At 34.4% G+C, this 25,813-nt stretch overlaps 3 protein-coding genes and 1 long non-coding RNA gene across 11 annotated transcripts in view; 2 read left to right on the forward strand and 2 right to left on the reverse strand.

Moving 5' to 3' along the window:
• The window catches only part of crybg1b (crystallin beta-gamma domain containing 1b), a 38,746-nt gene extending 30,109 nt beyond the window's left edge, over nt 1-8,637 (reverse strand). Inside the window, exons 1-2 of one of the 3 annotated variants that reach the window (XM_087247724.2) lie at nt 8,545-8,637; nt 8,417-8,458 (exon numbers count right to left, since the gene is read on the reverse strand). In XM_087247724.2, the coding sequence (XP_087103850.2) occupies nt 8,417-8,419 (3 nt within the window). In that variant the 5' untranslated portion in view covers nt 8,420-8,458; nt 8,545-8,637. The other 2 variants (XM_087247726.2, XM_087247725.2) reach the window with 2 other exon arrangements.
• LOC148679883 (uncharacterized) overlaps nt 1-25,813 on the forward strand; it is a 759,583-nt gene that overhangs the window by 463,463 nt on the left and 270,307 nt on the right. The window lies entirely within an intron of this gene.
• Nucleotides 9,817-18,703, reverse strand: mrap2b (melanocortin 2 receptor accessory protein 2b). Of its 6 annotated transcripts, none has more exons than XM_087247782.2 (5): nt 18,469-18,703; nt 17,195-17,294; nt 13,699-15,633; nt 11,617-11,664; nt 9,817-10,551 (listed from the first exon to the last, which is right to left on the reverse strand). In XM_087247782.2, exons 1-3 carry the CDS (start codon nt 18,575-18,577, stop codon nt 15,243-15,245), a joined length of 600 nt encoding a protein of 199 aa, XP_087103908.2. In that variant the 5' UTR covers nt 18,578-18,703; the 3' UTR covers nt 9,817-10,551; nt 11,617-11,664; nt 13,699-15,242. The 6 variants fall into 6 exon arrangements, with proteins under 6 accessions (XP_087103908.2, XP_087103906.2, XP_087103904.2 ...); XM_087247780.2 differs by having other exon boundaries at nt 11,617-11,667; XM_087247778.2 differs by having other exon boundaries at nt 11,607-11,667.
• ripply2 (ripply transcriptional repressor 2) lies at nt 22,319-24,494 on the forward strand. Its single transcript, NM_001039109.1, is given in 3 exon segments — nt 22,319-22,478; nt 22,679-22,740; nt 24,159-24,494. Coding segments are annotated over 3 exon segments (330 nt in total). The 5' UTR covers nt 22,319-22,373; the 3' UTR covers nt 24,322-24,494.

The following is a 25,813-nucleotide window of genomic DNA, read 5'->3' on the forward strand; positions in this document are numbered from 1 at the left end:
CCCACACACACACACATACAAAATCATAGAGGATTCATAGCCTCCTTAAAATAGTGTCTTCTAGTGCTAAATACTGTAATAAATACACTGTTCCAGGTTTGTTTACACTAGTAAATACATTAACAAAGATGAACAGATACTGTTAAAAATACTGTATATGGTTCCTTGTTTTATGCTAATGAAAACATTTACTGACATTAACAAAGATGAATAAATATTGCAATCAATGTCCTGTTCCTGGTGTGTTAATGCTAGTAAATACATCAACAAAGATGAACAGATACTGTAATAAATGTATGGTTCCTTGTTTGTTCATTTTAATAAACACATTAACATTAAAAAAAGATAATAAACACTGTATTAAATTCATTCATTTTGGCTTAGTCTCTATTTCGGAGGCCGCCACAGCGGAATGAACCGCCAACTGTAACAAATGTAAAATCATAGTGGATTTATAGTCTCCTTCAAATAGTGTCTAGTGAGTGCTAAATACTGTAATAAATGTGCTGTTCCTAGTTTGTTTATACTAGTAAATACCTTAACAAAGATGGATACAGTAATAAATACTCCTATATATGGTTGCTTGTTAGAAAATGCTAGAAAATACATTTACTAACATTAACAAAGATGAATAAACACTGTAATGAATGTAAAATCACACTGGATTCATAGTCTCCTTTAAATGGTGTCTTCTAGTGCTAAATACTGTAATAAATGTGCAGTTCCTGGTTTGTTTATACTTGTAAATACATGAACAAAAATGAATAGATACTGGGCTCTGCGGACACATGGACGTCTATAAGGCGTTGTATGACTGCAGATTAACCAACACGTCTCAATAAAGGAATTCTGCTTGTTTCGAGTCTCCTGGACTGGGTTCTCTCTCTTTTTCACTCATTTATTTTTTTACAACAATACTTTAATAATGTAAAATCATAGTGGATTTATAGTCTACTTTAAATAGTGTCTTGTGAGTGCTGAATACTGTAATAAATTCACTGTTTCTGGTTTGTTCATCTTAATAAATACATTAACTAACATTAACAAAGATGAATAAATATTGCAATCAATGTAAATTCATAGTGGATTTTAGTCTTCTAGTGCTAAACACTGATAAATGTGCTGTTCCTGGTTTGTTTATACATTAACAAAGATGAACAGATGCTGTCATAAATACTGTATATGGCTCCTTGTTTGTTATTAAAATAAATACATCAACAAAGATGAATAGATATTGTAATAAAATCATTCATTTTCCTTTAGCTTGGTCTCTATTTCAGAGATCGCCACAGTGGAATGAACCGCCAACTGTAATAATGTAAAATCATACTGGATTTATAGTCTCCTTCAAATAGTGTTAAGTGAGGGCTAAATACTGTAATAAATTCACTGTTCCTGGTTTGTTCATCTTAATAAATACAATAACATTACCAAAGATGAATATATATCAATCAATGTAAATTCATGGTGGATTTTAGTCTACTAGTGCTAAACACTGTAATAGATGTACTGTTCCTGGGTTTTTTTGCTAGTAAATGTTCTTTGTTTGTTTATACTAGTAAATGCATTTACAAAGATGAACAGATGCTGTAATAAATACTGTATATGGTTCCCTGTTTGTTAATTTAAATAAATACATTAACAAAGATGATATTGTAGTAAATTCATTCATTTTCCATTAGCTTGGTCTCTATTTCAGAGATCGCCACAGTGGAATGAACCGCCAACTGTAATAAATGTAAATTCATAGTAGATTCATAGTCTCCCTAAAATAGTGTCTTGTGAGTGCTAAATACTGTAATAGATGTACTGTTCCTGGTTTGTTTATACTAGTGAATACATTAACAAAGAAGAAAAGACACTGTAATAATGTAAAATCACACTGGATTCATAGTCTCCTTTAAATAGTGTCTTCTAGTGCTAAATACTGTAATAAATTCACTGTTCCTGGTTTGTTCATCTTAATAAATACATTAACATTAACAAAGACGAATATATATTGCAATCAATGTAAATTCATAGTGGATTTTAGTCTTCTAGTGCTAAACACTGTGATAAATGTGCTGTTCCTGGTTTGTTTATACATTAACAAAGATGAACAGATACTGTCCGTGGGCCCTACTTTGGGCATATCTGAATTAGAGTAACCTACTTTTTAAAATACTTGTAATCAGATTACAGTTACACCTTGTCCTACCAACATGCGGCAAGATTTTTTACATAGTTTACATATTTTTACCATTCAAATAACTGAAACGTCAAAAAATGGGTGAAATAATGTAAAAATTGTTTTAAAATTATGTAAAAATGAAACTGCATCAAAATTGAGGAGCACTTTCTAAAAACATTTAATATCTTTTAATCATGCTTATAATTATGTATTTATGACGTGTATTGGTGACAAATGTGTAACACGTTGTGTTCAGAATAATGCCAAATAAAGAGTATTTTAGGGCCAAACTATAATCCTTATAAAGACTCTTAATTTGTCATCAAATTACTCCTGGTCTAAATATGACAGGCAATATTTTTAGACATAAATTAGAAACATTTAGAGGCGGCGCGAGTCATAAAGCTGTCACTATATAATCTTTCTGTTTACATGCTTGACTCAACATCTACAATGTATGCAAATGAGCAGATCATGTGACTGCTGATGTCATCAAAGCAAAATATCAAATAGAACGCATTCTAAAGGAGGCTCTTTTGCATACGCTTAACGCAAATCATGTGGTGATGAAAAACTGTATTCAGTTACAAAACTGTCTTGTACAAAAGCCCACTGTACATAAAACTAAATTAGATGCAGATTATAAACACAAGATTTCTCAATGTGCATTCCTAAAGCTACAGCACTGGAATAAAACTTTCTGCCATTTATTTACCAATTAACAATCAGTCTGATTTACTTTAGTCCACTGAGGGAGGTTTTAATAGCACAGAAGCACAATAACACACCATGGCAATAGTTTCTGTTATTATGACAACACTATTAAAACTGATCATCACTGGTCATTAAAGATTTCATTACACTTATTGAATGAGACCCATATTTACAGCTATTTAGATTAAACCATGTAGAGTCTGGCGTTTAACCGCATTACTGTTCATTTGTTTATCTAATAAACTGAGATTCAGTGTGCCAGGTTTTTTATTCTCTCTGTCTCTTTCTGTCTCTCCACTACAGTCAAAAAAGTCTGAAAGATGAAATTTACTTGTAAAATTCTTTTACAAAATTAGACTCTAAATAATAATGGTGGATCTGTGGACAAACCTAATAGTTTAAAAAAAAGAATTGAATATAATTTAAAATAACAACCAAACAATGGGTTTGTCCATATTTGACTCAACATTGGATTAACCAACACAATCTCACGGCAATTCATAACTTTTTAATTTAGTGGCTAATTTGTATGATTTCGTACGATCTAATTCGTACAATTTAGTACGATTTTCTCATCCCCCAATGACGGGTTTAGGGGTGGGGTTAGGTGCCACGCCTCCTTTTTAAAAATCGCACAATTTCGTACGACTGAACTCGTATGAATTCGTACGAATTAGCCACTGAACTGGCAAAACGCAAAATATTTACGTTTTCTCTTGAGATCAGGCTGGATTAACACAACCCAACATATTTTGGTATTGTCCTCTCATTTCTAAACATATCCAGTCAAAATGATCTTTTTTTCATTTATGCAAAAAAAATCATTAGAATATTAAGTAAACATTATGTTTAATGAATATATTTAGTGAATTACCATACCTATTTAATAATTAGTATTATTAAATCTAGATTAGTAATATGCGTTGCTTGGAGATAAATTTGCACAACTTACAAGGTTATTAATTGCTCAATAGTTTGAGTATTTCTAATGTACAAATGCTGTTGTATCCTAACAAACCATACATCGATGCAGAGTGCATTTATTCAGCTTTCACATGAATGCATTTATTTATTTTATTTTTAATGACCCTTATGACTCATCCAGGCTCACAATAACAAATAGGAATAATGAATGAAATGTTAAGGAGAACTTCTCTTCATAATCAAACATTAAATAAATTTGACCTGCACTGTAAAAATAAAGTGTTTTGGGGTAATTTTCAGTAGTCAATTGCATTATGGCATGGTAATGTCGACTTGTGATGTTGAAAATTCAACTCTACAGTTTAACAGACCTTTATTGACATTTTAGTAGTTTGACATATAATAAATAGCCTATAATATATAGAGAAATAAATAACAGAAAATGTGCTGGCAGTTTATTATAGGGTTTTTGTATTGTAATACACCAACCCAGACAATACAGCACTGCACTGCAAACTATAACAATTACAATACAATCTACTTTCTTTCAACTTTTTTAAGGTTTAAAGTTGTTGGAAGAAAGATCAAGCTCCCATAATGCAATTCAAAAGCATGAATAAACGGGGGGAATAAAAATATAAATCACAAAATACGGAAAACAGCTAATTTTAAATTAAATTAGATTATAATAAACTCACAGTCCGGCTCGGCGAGCGGATCACCGACAGCAGCGCGTCTTTAGTCCCGAAAGCGAGAGTCGTGAGATGATCCAGACCTGCGGCTCGGTAAAACCCCAGATCGATAAAAGTGATCAAGAGAAGAGCGTCAGAGTGATTGATAAACGCGCGACCGAGGAGAACGGAGACTGTGAGCGCGCCGCGGGGACGCGCACTGACGGAGCGTTTGCAGTTGAAGAGGCAGAGCTGAGGATCAGTTTCAGAGGATCAGATGAACACAAACACACACAATGAACAAGAGGACAGAGAAAACACTTCACACACACACGCGCGCGCACACTGAGAAAACTCTTTAGACGTTTTCAGGCTCTCTCTCTCACACACACATTCGCGCGAAGAAAAACTCTCTCTCAAATACACACACACACACATACATACACATACACAACCCTTCAGACGGGCTTCCAGACACGCACGCAAACACAATAACACACTGAGAAAGCACTTCAGGCCTGCTTTCAGACTCACACACACAAACACGCACATGAAGTCATCATGAGGTTTACTGGTATTGCTATACTTCTGGGGACATTTGGAATTTATCAAATATACCTCCACACACACTTAGAGATCACGACACTTAGTACATGTTAAAATGTCACTATTATACATTATATCTAATGTATAATAATATAGAATAGAATAATGTCTAATCTTTTATTTGTATAAATGTTATTTGCGGCCTGCAAATGCGTAACATCATTCTTTTATTGTTAACAACAGCATACGACCTGAAATAAATAACTATATAACAACATATATCAATTTAACTTTAAAATGAGGTCTCTAAAGAACAGGAGATTGCAAAAAAACTAAGAAATTATGAAGTAAAGCAATCAAGAATGAGTCATCTTGGTATTCATTCTGAGTCCCGATCATTTCTTTGTGCAATATATTTTGTCAGCAGAGTTCACATCTTCCTTTAATGCACACATCTGTGCCAAGTTCACTCGAGCAGGGGAGAGAAATGCATAAAATTCTTAAATACAAATGCAGAATTGCTTGGAAATGATTCAAAATTGTCTGATAATATGCTGTGGAGAATTAAGTTATCATTAAGGTATTTGTTAAAGTACAAAAGGGATCTTATGTGCATATAAAGCACATTAAATGCACGTAATACTTCAGATAATTGTTATTAGTTTGTGAATAATAAAACGTTATGGATGGAATGTTGTTGTCATTCAGTGTAAAAATGTTTGAAGTCTTGTTTTCTGGAGAAAATGAAATAAAACAGAAATAAAACCGAAGTCGTTTTGCTTAAGTAAACATGACTTTCAGGATGTTTTGATATTTGCTCTGGAAAAGAGATAAGACTTCAAATGAAACATACTGTGAGATTTACAGCTACTATACAATCATAAAAATGCTTTTAAAGCAAGAATTTGGGGTTTTCTAAAGAACTGCAAGTGAAAAGGTATGACAAGCATGAACAGCATGCGTGGCTTCATTAGAAATGTTGTTACTGAGCGTACGCTCTAACAATGCTCTTCAACCCAAGATTGTGTAAAACTTTTACCAAAAAGTTGTGTTCAATTTTCAGTCCAATGTAACCCCAGAGTTATAATAATTATTTATAATATGGACTTGAACAGTATAATCGAAACTAAATTTAGTTACACCAATTTATTGTGTTTATTATTTTACTTGTAGACTATGTACTTAAGACTATGTAAATAGTTAGATTATACTGTTCAAATCAGTAACATAAATAATTATTTAACTCTGTTTCACTAGGGTTACACCAACAACTGTTCAAACATATTTCACACAAATTACAGCTGAAACAACACATTTTAAAAGTGATAACAATATTTTAGGTGATTTTTGGAGGAGACTAATTAGACGACCTTTTATCACAAGAACCTCCCGAGGCTGGCAAGGAATATCGATTCAAACCCAATGTGTTAAATCATGAATCTACCCTATTAAAGACTAACCATCGATTTAAAGTACCACGCTTTAACAACGTGAAGTTAAAACATTTGTACATCAGGCTGACTCTGAGCTGAATAAGGTTTGATGTTAAATTTTGTTTATGTATATTACGTCTCGCCTCTTTGTACTTATATTTTACTCAGTTTTGAGCTGAAACAGCCCATTTTTAGAGTAACAACAGTATTTCAGGATAATATAAAATATAGTTGGACAGCCTCTAAAAAATTTGATGACCTTTCGTATCACAAGAACATCACAAGGCTGGCTATAGGAATATCATTTCAAACTCTAACCATGTGTTATATCATGAATTTACACCATCAAAGTCTAACAGTCGATTTAAAGTCACAAGATTTAACAGAAAAATGAAATTAAATCATTCATTTGTACATTAGTGAACGTCTTAGAGCTGAAAATGGTCTGATGTCGAATTTTGTTTATGCATATTACATCTCGCCTCTTTTAAAGGAGTTTGCAACATGCTGTTATGCAAGAACAATTTCAGATATAAGACTGACAATACAGTTGGTATTGCATTATATCACTGAAATCCTTTCACCAATCATTTTCTCACATGAAAAACAACTATAGCAATTTACATCAAACACTACAGTACTTCTAAACCCTAGTAATCTGTTGTGGTGATTCTCAAATGGAAACAAATGACTCACTACTGTAGTTTTCAACAACTATAGGGTATTATACTACAATACAATGCAGTTTACTATAGTAAAAACTAAAGTATACTAAAGTATTTATTACAGTTCATCAGTTTAGTTAACATGGTCATACTATAAGAGTTACAGTAAATACAACAATAAATAAGGTGTAACAGACTCTAATATGCCTCAAAAACACAATTTAGCAACTATAAATGACTAACAATAGTGTTTTACTCATATTTTACTCAGTTTTGAGCTGAAACAGCACATTTTTAGAGTAATAACAATATTTTAGGATATTATAAAATATAGTAGGACAGCCTCTTGAAAATGAGTTAACCTTTCGTATCACAAGAACCTCACAAGGCTGGAAATATCATTTCAAACCATAGCCATGTGTTAAATCATATATATATTTATCAGCAAAGTGTCTATTTAAAGTCCCAAGATTTAACAAAGTGAAATTAAATCATCCACTTGTACATCACTCAGACTCTGTCTTAGAGCTGAATAAGGTCTGATGTCAAATGATTTTTGTTCATGTGCGTATATTATGTCTCTCCTCTTTATAACACGATGTTATGCACGAAAAATTTCAGATATAAAACTGACAATAAAGTTGGTATTGCATTATATTATCACTGAAATCCTTTCACCAACCCCTTTCTCACATGAAAAACTACTATAGCAACTTACACCAAACACTACAGTACTTCTAAACCCTAGTAAAGTAATCTGTTGTGGTAATTCACTAGAGAAATATAAACAAATGACTCACTACTGTAGTTTTCAACAACTATAGGGTATTAAACTACAATGCAATGCAGTTTACTATAGTAAAAACTAAAGTACACTATTACAGTTCATCAGCTTGCTATGGTTAATATGGACACAGTATTTGCTATAAGAGTTACAGTAAATACAACCATAAATACAGTATAAAACACTCTATTATGGCTCAAAAACACAATTTAGCAACTATATACAGTATTTACAATATATGTGGCAGACAATCCCAAATGAGCAAAACACGAAGACTCACAGACTCACAGAGCAAGAGATGAAGGCTATCAGATGGCCCTGATGCTGCAGTTCGCGCGCAAAGAAAGAGAAAATAAAAGCGCAAACGTCTGCACTAATTATTTACCTGCTTTACATGCTCGTCACACCCCTTAAAGCTCAAGCACAGACCTGTTCACCTGAATTCACACTCCAAAAAAAACTAATTGTGATCAGTTAAGCGTGCAAACAGTAGGAAAATGTTTGCCTACCATGATCAGTTGCACTCGCTGCTGTTCCGAGATCAGCTGATCCTGAAGAGCGTCACAAACACAATGAGAAAACACACGTGCAAATGCATCACTATTATTATTAACTTGATGAGATGTGGGAGGTTTACCTGTGGGTGTCCATATATGTGCTGCTGAACAGGTGGATCGAGAGAACGCACAGGTATGACGGCTGTTGTGCAACGCTGCGGTCTGACAACACTGAATTATTAATGCATTAGGGCTCTCCACCCACAGTTAGACTTTGGCGTCAACACACGGTTTAAGTGTTTTAATTAGGAGCTTCAACAACAAACTCTCGCATAAAATATCTTGCAGGCTTTCTGTTCAAACTGGTCTGCGAGCGTGTTTGGGCTTGATGGTTTTATAGGCTGACAGAGAGGTTAATGTTCACTGGAGCTGTAGGTTTGTGGGTCACTATACACACACTCTCCCATGGCTGTTTGCTGAATCATCTTGAGGAAAATATTAGAAAGCGCACTGAAACAAAACTATTCATTGGATTTATTAATTTATTTATTTTTTAAGGTAAGTGGTTGCACATTTTTTATATGGGCTGAACTTAAACAAATTAAATTTAGCAATGTTCAACTTAATTTGTTTGTTTAAATTAAGCTTTTATAAATTGTTTGCACACCACTTATCTTAAAAAATGTAGTAAATCCCATTATGCATTAGTTTTTTAAATGCTGGGTTTCACACAATCGATTTGAGTTGGGACCACATAAAGGAATTTAGTTAGCTTATTGTTTATTTTTACAAATGTAAGTGGATTGAACGTCATTTTTTTAATGTGTACTGGATATTATTTAACTTTGTTTTTTTGATCAGCAGCATGCACTAAAATACTTCTAAAGCACCAAATTAGAGGTCTTAATAGTTTGTAACAGCGGCAGATCCATTTGTTTTGGTTCCAAACAGAACCCTTTTCTTAAGTCTACATAAGAAAGCATGCTGTAAAAGTGCTATACAGGAGTTAGGAATATTTCATAAAGATTAATCATATATCTATAATTATTTTAGAATTATTAGGTTATATATGTGGTAAAATATTATACATGATAAAAAAAGAATCGTATCATAACAGTTTTAAGTTTAAATATAATACATTTTGTTCTATAATTTTGTTAATAATAATAATAATATTAGTCTTGTCTTGCATATTGCAGGCTCTGTTAAGGTTTAATATATATATATATATATATATATATATATATATATATATATATATATATATATATATATATATATATATATATATATATATATATATATATATATAAAACCATGCAGGAAGGTGGATTTCTTTCTTATTCTTATATTCTTTCTTCTGAAATGCATTTCTTTATTGTAGCTGAACACATTAATAAATAGCTTCTTGCTAATTGCTAAAATGGAATGTTCTGATATTTATTGCACGTTTGCTTTCTTGACGTTATGTATATTGCCAATAAACATATTCAAACAAGACAGACAGATGGACGTATAGATGGATGGATGGACAGATGGATCAACAGACACACAGATAGATAGATAAAGATTAATAGACAGACAGACAGACAAACAAACAGATAGAACAACGAATGGATGGATGGAATGACGGATGGATAGATAGAATGACGGTGATATGGATAGATCGACACAAATAGACAGATAAACAGACAGACAGACAGACAGACAAACAGACAGACAGACAGATCAATGGATGGATGGATGGTTGATAGTTGGACGGACGGACAAATGGATGAATAGAGATAGAAAGAATGACGGATGGATGGATAGATAAAAGACAGAACAGAACGAAAGAAAGAAAGAAGAATGTTTGTCAAAATATATTTTCCATTTTTCACAACTTATGACTTGACAGGTAATTTGAGCAGAATCTCCAATGCTCCAGTGGTGTAATGAGACCTGATCACATCTAACGACAGGAACTGGAGCATCTTCACATTCACTGTAACGTCACTGTGCTGTGTGTCGTCTAGCTAACAGTAGAGATGATGTTGAGTTGGTGTCTCATACAGCGAGTGTGAGAGAGGTGAAAGCGCAGTGTTTCCGCATGACTCACTGAAACCACACACTCAAATATAATCCAGATGCCAGAGAGGGCTGAAATCCTGCATGTGGCACAGCAGAAACACACACACACACACACACACACACACACACGCACACACGCACACACGCGCACACACACACACACACACACACACACACACACACACACACACACACACACACACACACACACATACACGCATACACACACGCACACACACGCACACACACGCACACACAATCTTTTCAGCTTCTACAGTGTATGTTGTACAGTGTGTTTTATTTTTGCTCACTGAGTTTCTCTACTTCTCCAACTATCAGCGAGTGTGTTTTACTTCAACCCATATGAAAACACACCGCAGTTGTTTATTATAAACTCTGCAATGTTCTTAAACCATATAGCAATTTACTTAATCTACTGCGGTGATTCTACAGTTGCTATGGTTACACAACAGCAATAGTAATTGTTCTGCAGAGGTGATTCTACAGTTACTATAGCAACACAACAACCATAGTAATTTCTGTTGTGGAGATTCTACAGTTGCTATGGTAACACAAAAACAATAGTAATTGATCTGCTGTGGTGATTCTACAGTTGCTATGGAAACACAACAACAATAGTATCTGATCTGCTGTCGTGATTCTACAGTTGCTAGAGCAACACAACAATAGAAATTAATCTGCTGTGGTTATTCTACAGTTGCTATGGCAACACAACAGCAGTAAATGATCTGCTAGTGTGATTCTACAGTTGCTGTAGCAACACAACAATAGTGCTGTGGTGATTCTACAGTTCCTATGGCAACACAACAATAGTAATTGATATGCTAGGATGATTTTACAGTTGCTACGGTAACATAACAACAATAGTTATTGATCTCCAGTAGCAATTCTACGGTTGCTATGGTAACACAACAACTATAGTAATAAAAAAGGACCCAATACTGAAGTTTTCTACAACCACAGAGTATATTACAACCCACCACAGTTTACTGTAGTAAAAACTAAAGTGTATTACTTTATCAGTTCACCAGAGTTAATGCTATAGGAATTGTAAATTCTATGATAAATACAGTATATTACACTTAAATATGATTCAAAACAGAGTATTTACTTTAGTTTACCATCCTGTTTTTGCTGTGGGAGGATCAGCAGTGTCTCTGAAGCGCCTCCTGCTGGAGAAACAACACATTACATTATTATACACACCTACTGTTTGTATAGAAGTCGGTCAGTAAGTCAGAAATATCAAAATATTAGCTGAGAGCTCTGGTTTATTGGTGCTAGCATGTTCATTTTTTATACTAAAAAATTGTCTGCATGCAAATTTCAGATGCAGAAGCCTCTATGAGCCATCTGAAATTCTCTAAATGAACATTTTTCTCAAGCTACTTTAATGTAGGCGCAGTATTTTCAGTTTATGGAGATGAACAGGTTGATTTCATTGTCTTTAAAGTGAAATAACAGAACATAAACATATAAACATAGGAGGCAGAGTAAAATACTCATTTATAACATGATTTTACATCTATATATAATAATCAAAGCAAATATTAGAGTTTAAGATCTATAAAATGACCAGTTATGAAAAATCTGTCAGTTTCAGACTCAATAAACATTCGCAGTATATGTGTGTGTGTCTGTGTGTGTGTGTGTCTTGTATTCCCAATATTATGAAGAACAAACGTCCCCACAAGTAAGGCAATACCAGTAAATTTTGATCTTGTGTGGACATTTGTGTAGTCCCCATGCAGAAAAATAATTCATAAATAAATCAGACAGAATGAAGTATTGTAAAAATGTAAAGCTGCAGTTTCCTGTGAGGGATGAGTTTAGGGGCAGAGGAGAGAGAATATACAGCCTGTACAGTAGAAACATCATGTCTGAGGTGAGACCATAAAGAGAGCTCTACAAGTGTGTGTGTGTGTGTGTGTGTGTGTGTGTGTGTGGGTTTACATGCTTTATCACTCTGTTTCCATAGAAACACGCAGTGTAAAATCCACATGAGTGCTTCTCTCACATCTCTCCATTGTTTCATCCTGAGAGTCTCATTCTTAAAATGCAACATGAAGATTTCCTGACTCATTTTCTTTTATTTTCTGACTCTGACTCGACCGTCACGAAGAGATAAGGTCACAGAAATCCATCAGTTTCATCTCCTGGGCTTTCTGCCTCTGATAAAACTGAGGAGAAAACTGTCAAAGCTTTCTGAGGCATCTCATGAGTGTTCAGGTGTTCATTATATGTGTTTCTGGCTGATCTCAGAGCAGTGAGAGACGCAGAACACACTAATAAAGCTGATCTGTGTGTTTTTCTCAGTTATTAGAGGCGTTAGTCACACTGTTTACTGCTGCTGAAGAACAGCTTCTGCCAACAACAGACAGTGTGTGCTGCTGACAGGATGATGCAGCATAAAGAATATTAAATTGACTTATTTTAAACATTAAATGTGTTTATATGAAAATTTTCAATTCATTTATTATTTATAATTACTGCATTTTTTCTTGGTAAAATCTGTAAATAATAAACAATAAAAATAAGATATTATAGTATTAAAATACCACTAGTAATAACTATTTTCATTTTATTTTACTTTATTTTGATATTCTAATTTTTTCACACCAATATCTTTGTGAGACAATTAATATATTAATATTATATAATATAAATAATAAAATACTAAAATATAAACAAATATTTTACTTTTTATTATGTCTGTTACTTAATTAAATATAAAATATAACTATTCAATAAATGACTTTAACATGCTAACACCTGCGAGTAATAATAACCCATACAATATTAAATAAAGAAACATTACAGTGTTAAATAAATCAAATAGTTTAACAAATAAATTAATTATTTATTTACACAATAAGCAATTAATAAATTACATTTTATCACACAAATATTGCCGAAATATTAACTTCTTAATCAAATACTTTTAATAAATGATTTTTACAAGCAAAGTTTTATGATAAATACCTAAATAATTAGACTAAATACTAGTTAAAATATTAATATACTTTAATATTATACTGGACTACAAACTTGGGGGAAATGGGTAAACAAACTACAAATATGGCGGATGCATGAGACCAACTGTCAACCAGAGAGGCTTCTGTAAGGTTGTTTGAATGGCTGTTAATTAATATCTAGCCAACTGGAACATACACTCACCGGCCACTTTAATAGATACACCTTACCGGGTTGGAACCCTTTTGCCGTCAGAACAGCCTTAATCCTTCATGGAGTAGATTTAACAAGCAACTGGAAATATTCCTCAGAGATTTTGCTCCATATTGACATGATAGCATCACACAGTTGCTGCAGATTTGTCGGCTGCACATCCATGATGCCAATCTCCCGTTCCACCACATCCCAAAGCTGCTCTATTGGATTGAGCTCTGGTGACTGTGGAGGCCATTTGAGTACAGTGAAGTCATTGTCATGATCAAGAAACCAGTCTGAGATGATTGAGCTTTATGACATGCTGCGTTATCCTGCTGGAAGTAGCCATCAGAAGATGGAGACACTGTGCTCATAAAGGGATGGACATGGTCAGCAGCAATACTCAGGTAGGCTGTGGCGTTGACACCATGGTATAATGGTACTAATAGACCCAAAGTGTGCCAAGAAAATCTCCCCCACACCATTACACCACCAGCCTGAACCGCTGATACAAGGCAGGTTGGATCCATGCTTTCATGTTGTTGAGGCCAAATTCTGACCCGACCACCCGAATGTGTGAGCAGAAATGGAGACTCATCAGAGCAGGCAACGTTTCTCCAATCTTCTATTGTCCAGTTTTGGTGAGTCTGTGTGAATTGTAGCCTCAGTTTCCTGTTCTTAGCTGACAGGAGCGGCACCCGGTGTGCTCTTCTGCTGCTGTAGCCCATCCGCCTCAAGGTTGGACGTGTTGTGTGTTCAGAGATGCTCTTCTGCAGAGCTCGGTTGTAGCGAGTGCTTATTTGAGTTACTGTTGCCTTTCTATCAGCTGGAACCAGTCTGGCCATTCTCCTCTGACCTTGGCATCAACAAGGCATTTGCACACACAGAACTGCCGCTCACTGGATATTTCCTGTTTGTCGGAGCATTCTCTGTAAACCCTAGAGATGTTTGTGGGTGAGAAATCCCAGTAGATCAGCAGTTTCCGAAATACTCAGAGCAGCCCGTCTGGCAAACATGCCACATTCAAAGTCACTTAAATCCTCTTTCTTCCTCATTCTGATGCTCGGTATGAACTGCAGCAGATCCTCTTTACCATGTCTACATGCCTAAATGCATTGTGTTGCTACCATGTGATTAGAAATCTGCGTTTACAAGCAGTTGGACAGGTGTACCTAATAAAGTGGCCGGTGAGTGTATTTAAATGATGAATTCTGCAACATTTTTCATCGGCAACAACGTGTTCTTCTATAAAGACGTGTTTGGAGATTAACTTCTGAATGCAGAATTATGCAAACACCTGAGGAGATTTCTCTGCGTGAGAGACTCGTGAATGGGAGGTTAACCTGCTGCTGCTGCGTCTCCCATAAGGAAGGTAAATAAACATGACAGAATGTGGATTGATGTGTTGAGATGATTGACTAAGCATTTTAATGATCCGTTAATGAGAAAGTAGCTTGTCCCAAAGCTCACACTCTTCTTTTACACACTCAAAAGTATGTACTTTTTCTTCACCAAAAAAGTGCACACTTCTAGAGTGTGGTACGTGAATTGGGATGCAGCACACGTCAAGAAACATGCGTCAATGTCTGATGATATCATAGCAGAGATGGGCGGGCTCTGCTGTCTTCAGCTCATCTGATTGGCCGTCTGTGATGATTGGCGGCTCACTCAGCAGAAAGTCGTCATGGCCGAGGCTGGAGCTCTGCTCGGAGTTCACAAAATTCGGAATGTTGAAGCTGGACATGAAGTGCTCATCTTCATCTGCTCTCTCAGCATTGCCCCGCCCACAGTGCATCCCTCGGCCAATCACAGCGTCTTTGTGGGTTTTTACTCGCTCCTCCTTATGGATGTAGAAGTGAAAGAGGGAACGTGATTGGTCAGGCAGCGGTGGCAGAGAAAATGCCAGAGACCCGCCCACTTCCAGCTCACAGCCAATCAGAACATGAGGCTTCATGCTGGCATCACACATCCTGAGAAACAAAAAACACACACAGATTGAAAACTACTGTTTATGTAGGTTCTGTATTCATAAGTGTAATGTTTTAATCATTTATACAAGAGATTAAACATGACTCACAATTCCAGATTGACTAAACAAGAAGGCATGTAAAACGTACAGAATTTGCACAACTTTTCATTTGTGTGATCTATTAAATCTCTAGATTGCTGTTATCATTATCTTTTTATATCGCCCTCTTCCCTCTCTATTTCTTTATTTTCATCTGTTTATCTTTAGATCCACAATAACCTTTACTGATATTTCATTGTTTTTGTGTATTTATACTATTGTAAACACTCTGCTGTTGTTGTAAATGAAGCGTGCACTCCTTTCCTTCATCTTTTGTACTCTAAATGTTCAAATAAAGCATTAAAAAAATAATTGTAACTATTATATTAGAAATAAATTATTATAATTCTAAATATTTGTAAGCATTATTAAATAAAACAATGTAATTAATCAATTATTTATTTAATATTTAAAAATACAACATGAAAAAAAATCTATTTTACATCATTTTAATTTCATGTTATGGGCGATGCAGTGCCGCAGTTGGTAGTGCTGTTGCCCCACAGTAGGAAGGTCGCTGGGTCGCTGGTTCGAGCCTCGGCTTAGTTGGCGTTTCTGTGTGGAGTTTGCATGTTCTCCCTGCGTTCGCGTGGGTTTCCTCCGGGAGCTCCGGTTTCCCCACAGTCCAAACACATGCGGTACAGGAGAATTGGGTTGGCTAAATTGTTCGTAGTGTATGAGTGTGTGTGTGTGGATGTTTCCCAGAGATGGGTTGCAGCTGGAAAGGCATCCGCTGCATAAAAACGTGCTGGATAAATTGGCGGTTCATTTCGCTGTGGTGACCCTGGATTAATAAAGAGACTAAGCTGAAGGAAAATGAATGAATGAATAATTTTTATGTTTATTCAAATGTTTTAATTTATTGTGAATATTTTCTAACATTTAATTTCTAATGTTTGCAAGCTTTTAAAATAATTAATTAATAATATTAATTGATAAGAAATTTTATGTTACAAATTTAATTATTTTTTAATTTATTTTGCAGGTATTTTTAAAGTACATTTTATACAGTACAACTTTTAAGCTGGTGTTTTATTACTGATTTTAATAACTTTAAAAATCACATTAAAATCTATGTTTGTAATAAAGGTCATATTTGGCATACTAATTAATTTATATCTGCATTTTTCCTTTTTTTATAAAGTGAAGATGAGGTAAAACGCTGTCTTTATGCAGTTTTACGTGTTGATTTGTGCATTAGATGAGCAGCAGGTTAATGACTGGGTAAATCCAGGCTTGTTGACTGTCATTCATGCAGCAGCTCGAGTGTTTCATCTGAATATGAAATTACACACTCACTGTAATCAGGCATAAAATCATCAAAACCACGTTTCTATGGAGACGCACGTGAACCCTAATCCACAACAACAGAGCAGAAGCAGCGCGAGTGTGTGTACAGTATGAGTGTGTGTGTGTGTGTCTGAGTGTATGTGCGTGCATATATGTGCGTGTGTGTTACTCACTCTGGATGTGGAGCTCCTGTTTTGGTCAGCAGAGTTAACACAAAGAACATGAAGATGACGAAGACGGCGAGGCCGACCCAGAAGCCAATCACGATAGAGTCTGAAAAACAACAACAGCATTTACATGACAAACACAAACATCTATTCATCTATATATCTATCTCTCCATCCATAAATCAACCTATAAATTTATCTATCTCTCCTTCCCTCAATCCATCCATAAATCTATCTATCTATCTATCCTTCCATCCATCTATCTATCTATCTATCTATCTATCTATCTATCTATCTATCTATCTATCTATCTATCTATCTATCTATCTATCTATCTATCTATCTATCTATCTATCTATCTATCTATCTATCTATCTATCTATCTATTAATTAATCAATCCATCAATCTACTAATCTATCTAACCATTTATCTATCTATATATCTATCTATCCATCCGTCCGTCCATCCATCCATCCATCCGTCCGTCCGTCCGTCCGTCCGTCCGTCCGTCCGTCCGTCCGTCCGTCCGTCCGTCTGTCTGTCTGTCTGTCTGTCTGTCTGTCTGTCCGTCCGTCCGTCCGTCCGTCCGTCCGTCCGTCCGTCCGTCCGTCCGTCCGTCCGTCCGTCCGTCCGTCCGTCCGTCCGTCCGTCCGTCCGTCTATCTATCTATCTATCTATCTATCCTTCCATCCATCCATCCATCTATCTCTTTCCATCTATCTATCTATCCGTCCGTCCATCCATCCATCCATCCATCCATCCATCTATCTATCTATCTATCTATCTATCTATCTATCTATCTATCTATCCATCCATCTATCTATCTATCCTTCCATCCATTCATCTATTCATCCATCCATCCATCCGTCTGTCTATCTGTAAATCCATCCATCAATTTATCAAATAATAAATCTATCTACTCATCCATCTCTCTCCTTCCCTCCATCAATATCAATCTATAGATCTATGTATTTATATACATCTATCTATCCACCCATCTATATAAATTAATCCACCCATCAATAAATGTATCCATCTATCTATCTATTCATTCCTCCATCCATCTATCCAGCCATAAACCAATCAATATATCCACCGATACACATCTATCCATAACTCTATACAACTCTATGCATCTATCATTATCTATATACCCATCTATATTCATCTAACCATCCATCCATAAATCAATCTCTCTGTCTGTCTTGTCTGTCTATTTATCTACATCTCCATCTATTTCTCCATTCATCCACCTCTCCATCTGATCAGTGATACTCACAGCGGTTTGCTCTCAGTCCCTCAAAAGACACGGGCTCCTCGTCCTCGTAATATTCATAATGCCACTCGTAATCAGCTCCGGCTTGGCTGCGGTTTGAATATTCACTCATGTTTCAGCAGATATTTCACAGAAGCTTCATGACGAGTGCGGAAATCACGGAAAACAGGCCATTAAACAGAGACTGAACATTAAGACTGAACATCACTGACTTCACTGCTGCTCGGTGAGTGTTTCTGAGCTTACAGCGCGCACTTCAGCAGATAATAAACGCCCCCACTATCTCCGATCAAGAGAGAGAGAAAGAGAATTTTTGAATGTTAAACACTTTTAAAGGCCACATATTATACAAACATCACTTTTATAAGCGGTTTAAACACAGTTGTGTGTCAGCAGTGTGTGAATATCTCCAGCCTCTAATCGTAAACATTAATTAATTGTATTTGTTATAATCAAACTTGAGCAAAACAGTCATCACGTCATGTACGTGTCATCAGAGGGGGAAAGCCCCGCCCACTAGTGCCCATCTCTCCCTCATTAGCATAAACAGCAGCTCTGAGTGAGAAGCAGCCGTCTGTCCATTAGCCATTAGAGTGTTTGAGCTGCTGAAGATGATTTCAGCATAGACTAAGAGGATTATAGATGTGGAGTTTTAGATGAAGCACAAATGAACAGCGACAGGGTTCACCACAGACAGCCTTCTGAGACACTTCTGCACAAACAGCATGCAAATAAATAAACATGTAAATAAATAACCAATTATAGATTAAAAATAAACTCTGATGATTTTTAATGCTTCTTTTATCCTCACTTGTACTTGTAATTCACTTTGGATAAATGAACATGTAAGCAGATGATAAGCTTTTTTTTATTTAGATTATAATAATTGTGTGTGATTTGATTTTGAATAATTGATCTGTCTACGTTTGACGTTCTTGAGAAGAAATCTTTTTAATAAACAAGGAAACAATAAAACTAATAAAAAGGAGACCAAGACTGACTTTCTTTTTCTGCAATATTGATGAGCTTTCTTCACTGTAACTCTCTGATTGGTGGGATTTTTGCATGGGTAATGTAGTTTCTCACCATGATTTTAATTGTTAACATAATTGTTTTATCAAATAAGTTGAATCATTTTGAAAACAGTAAAATGAGTAAATAAATAAGTAAATAGACGCCAGTTTTTATTTTCTACTGAAAAAAAAATATTATATTATAGATTTTGATATCTTTATATTTTGATATTTGTATCCTAAAAATTACATTTGGGTGTTAAAGATGCTACATTATGATTTATATACACACACACACACACATATATACACACACACACACACACACACACACACATATGTGATTGTAAACACTGTACAATGCAGGAATTATGAACAGAGAATATAATAAACAAAGCACAGATGAAACATGTTTGCATGCGCTTGATCTTAATGTGATTCATCATTTATTACACTAATACACACAGCGATGTTCTGTGCTGACGTGTCTTTTTATGGAAAAGCTTTATTAATATAATACTCTACATTTGCCATTATCTTCATTCGATTATTTTAAAAAAAGGTTAATAAAATAACGAACTAAACAGGAAAGTAGTCTTTTAAAAGCAACTCCAATGAATACTCTTTTTTGGCCATGCTCAATATAGTAAATAAAAGTATATGTTATCATCTGTCCGGATTAAGCTGTGGATTAGGGTTAGGTTAAAAAAATGTACAGCTAACTGTACACAAAACAACAATAATTTTAGATACTTGCACTGAAAAATAATACATTTTAAATGTATTTATTATTTTACATTTCCAAAATTTTGTGTAAGAGTGTCCTCTAGTGGAGGCATGAAAAATCCATCAATCTATCCATCAATCTATCCATCAATCTATCTATCAATCTATCTATCTATCTATCTATCTACTGATCAATCAATCTACTAATATATCTATCTACTGATCAATCAATCGACCAATCAACTAATCTATCTATCCATCCATCCAACTACTGATCAATCAATCAATCAATCAATCTACTAATCTATCTATCCATCATCTACCTATCCATCCATCCATCCATCTATCTACTGACTGATCAATCTATCGATCAATCAATCTATCTAAATATTTATGTTATGTCTAGTTCAATCAAATTTTGAAATTAAATTTTAATTTAGAAACTTTTTAATTATTTGTTTGTTTATTCGTTCGTTTGTTTTGGTTTGAGGGAAACTAGGAAGGGGGGACACGAAAATTAATCATATAACTTGTTCAAACCAGAAGAAACAAAACCCAATCAATCAATCTACGCTGTTCTGTCGGTTATAAATAACCCGCGTCTTTTACCTCAGCAGCCTATACGCAGTAGTATACCGTATACCGTAGTAAAACACGCTTCTCCTATCTGCGGTAAACATGGCAGATGTCCAGTAAGAGCTGCACGCGTCTTCTGTTTCTCCTTTCGACGTGTCTGTGGTTTATTTTCATGACTTTGTCGCACTTTCAGCCTCTTGAATTGAGGAAAAAGTTCATGAACTCCCGAGCGCGCACGTCTCTCAGCGGGAGCCCGCACGCCACAGATCGGCACGCGTCATGTTAGTGTTTCAGAGCAAATGGTTTGGATTTCGCTTTGCACCTCTGCTACTCACATTTAAAAAGGCCATATGATCCTCTTCACACTAAGCCATTCTAATTGGACTTATTTGGAAAATGTTTAATTCAGCTAGCAGAATTTATTTGGCATAACAGTGTATTTATTATGACAATAATTGATATTAGAATATTTCAACATTACAGTTAACACACATTATTATTATTATTATTATTATTATTATAAACGTACGTAGTAAACCGTATAACTGTATAACGCAGCTATAATATAGCTATAGGCTATATTAAACCATATTTCTCACTGTAAATAAATGAATATCGATGTCTGACTTTGTCCTTTATGGAAAAACGGACTACTATAATTATATTATAATTATTATTATCTATTATAAGTGTAATTATTTTAATTATAAGTAGCCATTTTGGATTGTAATAATAGCTAATGCTATTAATTTTTTTCTAATATCTTAAATAGTTAGCACATCAGTTGCTACCGGTTTCTTCAGGGCATAAACATCCTGGACCATTACTGTGTATGGTTTTTGTAATAAAGCCACTTAACTGTAAATTATTTTAGATTTATTTGTACTTAATATTTACACAATTAGAAAAGTCAACAATGCACATTAAACCATCTTTATTTTCCACTCCTCCAAAATCAGTTTTCTTGTGTATAGAAATAGCATATAGCATGTACCCTGAGCTCCTGAAAACCACTCACACACACACACACACTCTCTCTCTCTCTCTCTCTCTCTCTCTAATAATGCTCACTCTGATTGTAAACAATGATTATTTAAGTAATGTGACTAATCTAATCTAATAGCTTTCTAGCATAGAAATATCTGAAATTACTTTAACACAGGCCAAAGGAGCATTACAACATAAGGACATGTGTTTTCCAAGTCATTAAAATTATATTTCTGGCCTGTATAAAAAGTAACTTCAAAATAAAAATCAGTTTTTGTTTTCTGCATAAACAGAAGGGATGAATGTGCAACAAATTAAAAGAAGATTTTATTCAAATTAAACCTTTAATTAAAATAATAAGTTCTCATTGGTTTTCGGCGATTTCTCCAACAGTTGTGATTTGTTGTTGATGGTGTGAGCGCGCCATGTGTTTTGGCGGGAGTGTGACCTCACACCTCCACAATCGCGCGTGTCAGACCCGAGGCGCGAAGTCACCGTTTGTCACGAGCGCTTTCCGGGTATTAAAGCTTCCAGACTTCAGCACGAGCATCATTCTGATCGGAAACAAACAGCAGCGCACGGACTTACTCTCTTTCCACGGACACTATGGAGAACATCACTTTCACGAGCGGGTTAAACTCTGAAATGGACGCGAATCAACCCTGGAGACCCTGGCTCAGCCAAACCAGTCGCAAAGCTCCAGATTATAAGGTATATTAATTTTTCCAACGTAATATCTTATACTAAAAATGCTGGGTCTCAACTCTACATTGGTTGAAATATATACAAACCCAGTTAAAAAAATGACATTGGGGTTGTCCATATTTATTATATTAAAACAATCTAACATGTTAAGAGTTTAAGCTGTGAGCAAAGGATCTGATCTAAAATGTCTTTCTTTACTTCAACAGCCTTATAAAAGACCAGCCGATGATGAACAGCACAAGCTCTCCATCTTCAAACACCCAGTCAAGTATGTCAAACACTTCATTTGAGATCAGAATGCTGAATAATACACACTCATATACAAATATACTATACAAAATATACTGGAATTTTCAACCCAACACAACCCCAATGTTGGGGTGCTTTTTAAAAATTATGTTAACTGTTGTTTTTAATTAATTAACTTCTTTGTTTTAACGCAACTGTTGGATTTGTCGATATTTAACCCAGTTTTGGGTTAAAACAACCCAGCATTTTTTTTTAACAATGTATAGATTTGTATAATCTAAAGCATTAAAACTCGCTGTCAGACTTTTTAAATTACATTATTTGTTGTTTTTTAAAAAGATTAACAGGTTTCTTTACCCAACTGTTGGGTTTGTCAATATTTGACCCAGTTTTGGGTTAAAACAACCCAGCATTTTTACACAGTGCAGATTTGCAATAATTTAAAGCATTTAAGCTTAGTTTAAAACTTTTTAAAATCACATTTAATTGTTGTTTTTAACTAATTAACAGGTTTTTTTAATCCAACTGTTGGGTTTGTCAAAATTTGTCCCAGTTTTGAGTTAAAACAACTAAACATTTTTATATAGTGTAGATTTGCAGCTAATTTAAAGCATTTACCTCACCGACAAACTTTTAAAGTACATTAATTTTTGTTTTTAACTGATTAACTGTTTTTGTTTTGCTCTAACTATTGGGTTTGTCCATATCTGACCCAGCATTGGGTTAAAACAACAAAGCATTTTCATTCAGTGTAGATCTGTTATAATGTAAAGCATTAAAACTCACTGTTAAACGTTTTAATTACATTACCTGCTGTTTTTAATGAATTAACTGCTTTAATTAACTGTTGGGTTTGTCATAATTGTGTGCCAGTGTTGGGTTAAAACAACCCAGCATTTGTTAACAATGTAGATTTGCAATAATGTAAAGCATTCAAACTCACCATCAAACTTCATTAAACAACATAAATTGTTGTTTTTAATTATTTAACTGGGTTTGGTTTTAATCCAACTGTTGGGTTAATCAATATCTGTACCAGTGTTGGGTTAAAACAACCCAGCATTTTCATACAGTGTAGATTTGTTATAATTTAAAGCATTTAAAGTCACTGTCACACGTTTTTAATTACATTAATTATTTTTTTAAATTAATTAACAGTTTTTTTATCCAATTTGTCTAAGTGTTGGGTTAAAACAACCCAGCATTTGTTTACAATGTAGATTTGTAATAATGTAAAGCATTTAAAGTCAGTATCAAACTTCATTAAAGTACATAAATTGCTATTTTTAATTAATTAACTGGGTTTGGATTAATCCAGCTCTTTGGTTAATCAATATCTGTACCAGTGTTGGATTGAAACAACCCAGCATTTTCATACAGTGTAGATTTGTAATAATCCAATGCATTGAAACTCACCATTAAACTTGATATCTGCAGGTTGTTTTGGCCCAAATCCCAGTGTTTCGATTATCTGTACGAGGACGCGGAGGTTCTTCTGAGAAACTACCCAGTCCAGGCCACAATCTGCCTGTATGAGGATCCAGACACTGAGGACGAGGAGGATTACAGTGATGAAGAGGACGAGAAAGAGCTCAGATGAACAGCTTCTCCGCCAAAGCATTATTTATAGACTGATCTCACTTTACGTCGCTCACACGTGTAAATAAGTTGTGGATATGTACATAAGACTGGACGCTGAATGTAAATGTACTTTAAATTTAGGTATTTATCATAAATTATTCTTTATACTAAGTGTAACTTATTGACTTGAAATAAACGTATTCATATTTGAGATGTTGTTTTTGGTCATTTTTGTATCACAGTGATGTCAAAATAAGGCACACAAGTACAACTGACGACTAAATTATCATTATTTTTTTATATTTCACAAGCTTAACAGAGATTTATTCAGCATTTTAATATATCAAAATATAATCACAATGTACTTAATATATTCATAATGTATTGCAAAACACTTCTGGTGCTCTTGAGGTGGGATACGGATAAGGGGTTAAGAGGTAAGGAAGGGATGGTCAAGAGTGTACAGTGCTCAGCATAATTGAATACAGCCCATTTTGATAATGAATATTTTTATCTATTTCTCAGCGAATATAGTCGGTGTATTTTGGTGCATTTAAACAAAACAGATTTATTAAACAGATATATTTATTTAAATAATATTTTAGTCACCAAACATATTTAGAAGTGGAAAGATAATACAAGTAATTTCAAGCAAAACATTGCAAAAAAAAACATTACAGCCTACAAAATTTCAACTACATTTTTATTTTATTTTTTTGCTTCTCTTTATTTTTCCTCTTTTTTTAAAATTTGCATTTAATAATTTTCTATAACATGTAAATTTGGCTGTACTAGTTTTTGGAGCGTTATCAAAAGTTATTTTGTTAGATTAGCTTCAGATTTGGCTTCTGTACTGACTAATCTAATGTATATGCACAAATATAATGTTGTTTTAAATTCCTATAGCCTCCTATTAAAAATATGAATTTAAAAGGTAGACTTGTGAGGGGTGTACTTACATATGCTGCGCACTGTACTCATAAATGTAATTACAGATGTAAATACAGGGAGGTATTTAATCAACCATAAGTACAATGTAAGAACATGTATTTACACGATAATCACATTGTAAATAACTTTAGTGTAATTATATTAGTTAAATTTTAACATAGTTTCTTTAAATGTCTGTCTATTTAAGAAGTTTGATTTTATAATATTGTGCAAATCATGTTTATAAAAATTACGCATTATTAATTTTAGTGTACATAATAGGGCCACCTAATATAAAGCAGGACTAAAAGCTGAGATTTAATACATAATATCTTTGTCAATCTGAGCAGTTTGCTTAAATAATAGTTTAAATATCTAGTTTATAAACGCATTTTGTGATTTTTAACAGTTATGCTCATTTAAATGATGTGTGGCCAGTTTCGTTTTCACTTCCGATAGTGGCTCATGGCTGCCGTCACTGTGATGATCACACACACATGCAAATCATTCTTTCAGCGCGACTCTCAAACGATTGCTCTGTGAAACAAACTGAACGTTATTTACATCTTCATTACCTGTTA

This window comes from Danio rerio, chromosome 4 (genome assembly GCF_052040795.2).
Source record: "Danio rerio strain M-AB ecotype USA chromosome 4, GRCz13ab, whole genome shotgun sequence".
NCBI classification, from domain to species: domain Eukaryota; kingdom Metazoa; phylum Chordata; class Actinopteri; order Cypriniformes; family Danionidae; genus Danio; species Danio rerio.

What these genes read in the sequence shown, in the direction of transcription:
- mrap2b (XM_087247782.2), bottom strand. Translation starts at nt 18,577, where the DNA reads ATGAGTGAATATTCAAACCGCAGCCAAGCCGGAGCTGATTACGAGTGG. An exon ending in GGGACTGAGAGCAAACCGCT is followed by an intron (nt 17,295 to 18,468) that starts GTGAGTATCACT and finishes GTTGTTTTTCAG; the next exon opens with ACTCTATCGTGATTGGCTTC. An exon ending in ACAGGAGCTCCACATCCAGA is followed by an intron (nt 15,634 to 17,194) that starts GTGAGTAACACA and finishes TTTGTTTCTCAG; the next exon opens with GATGTGTGATGCCAGCATGA.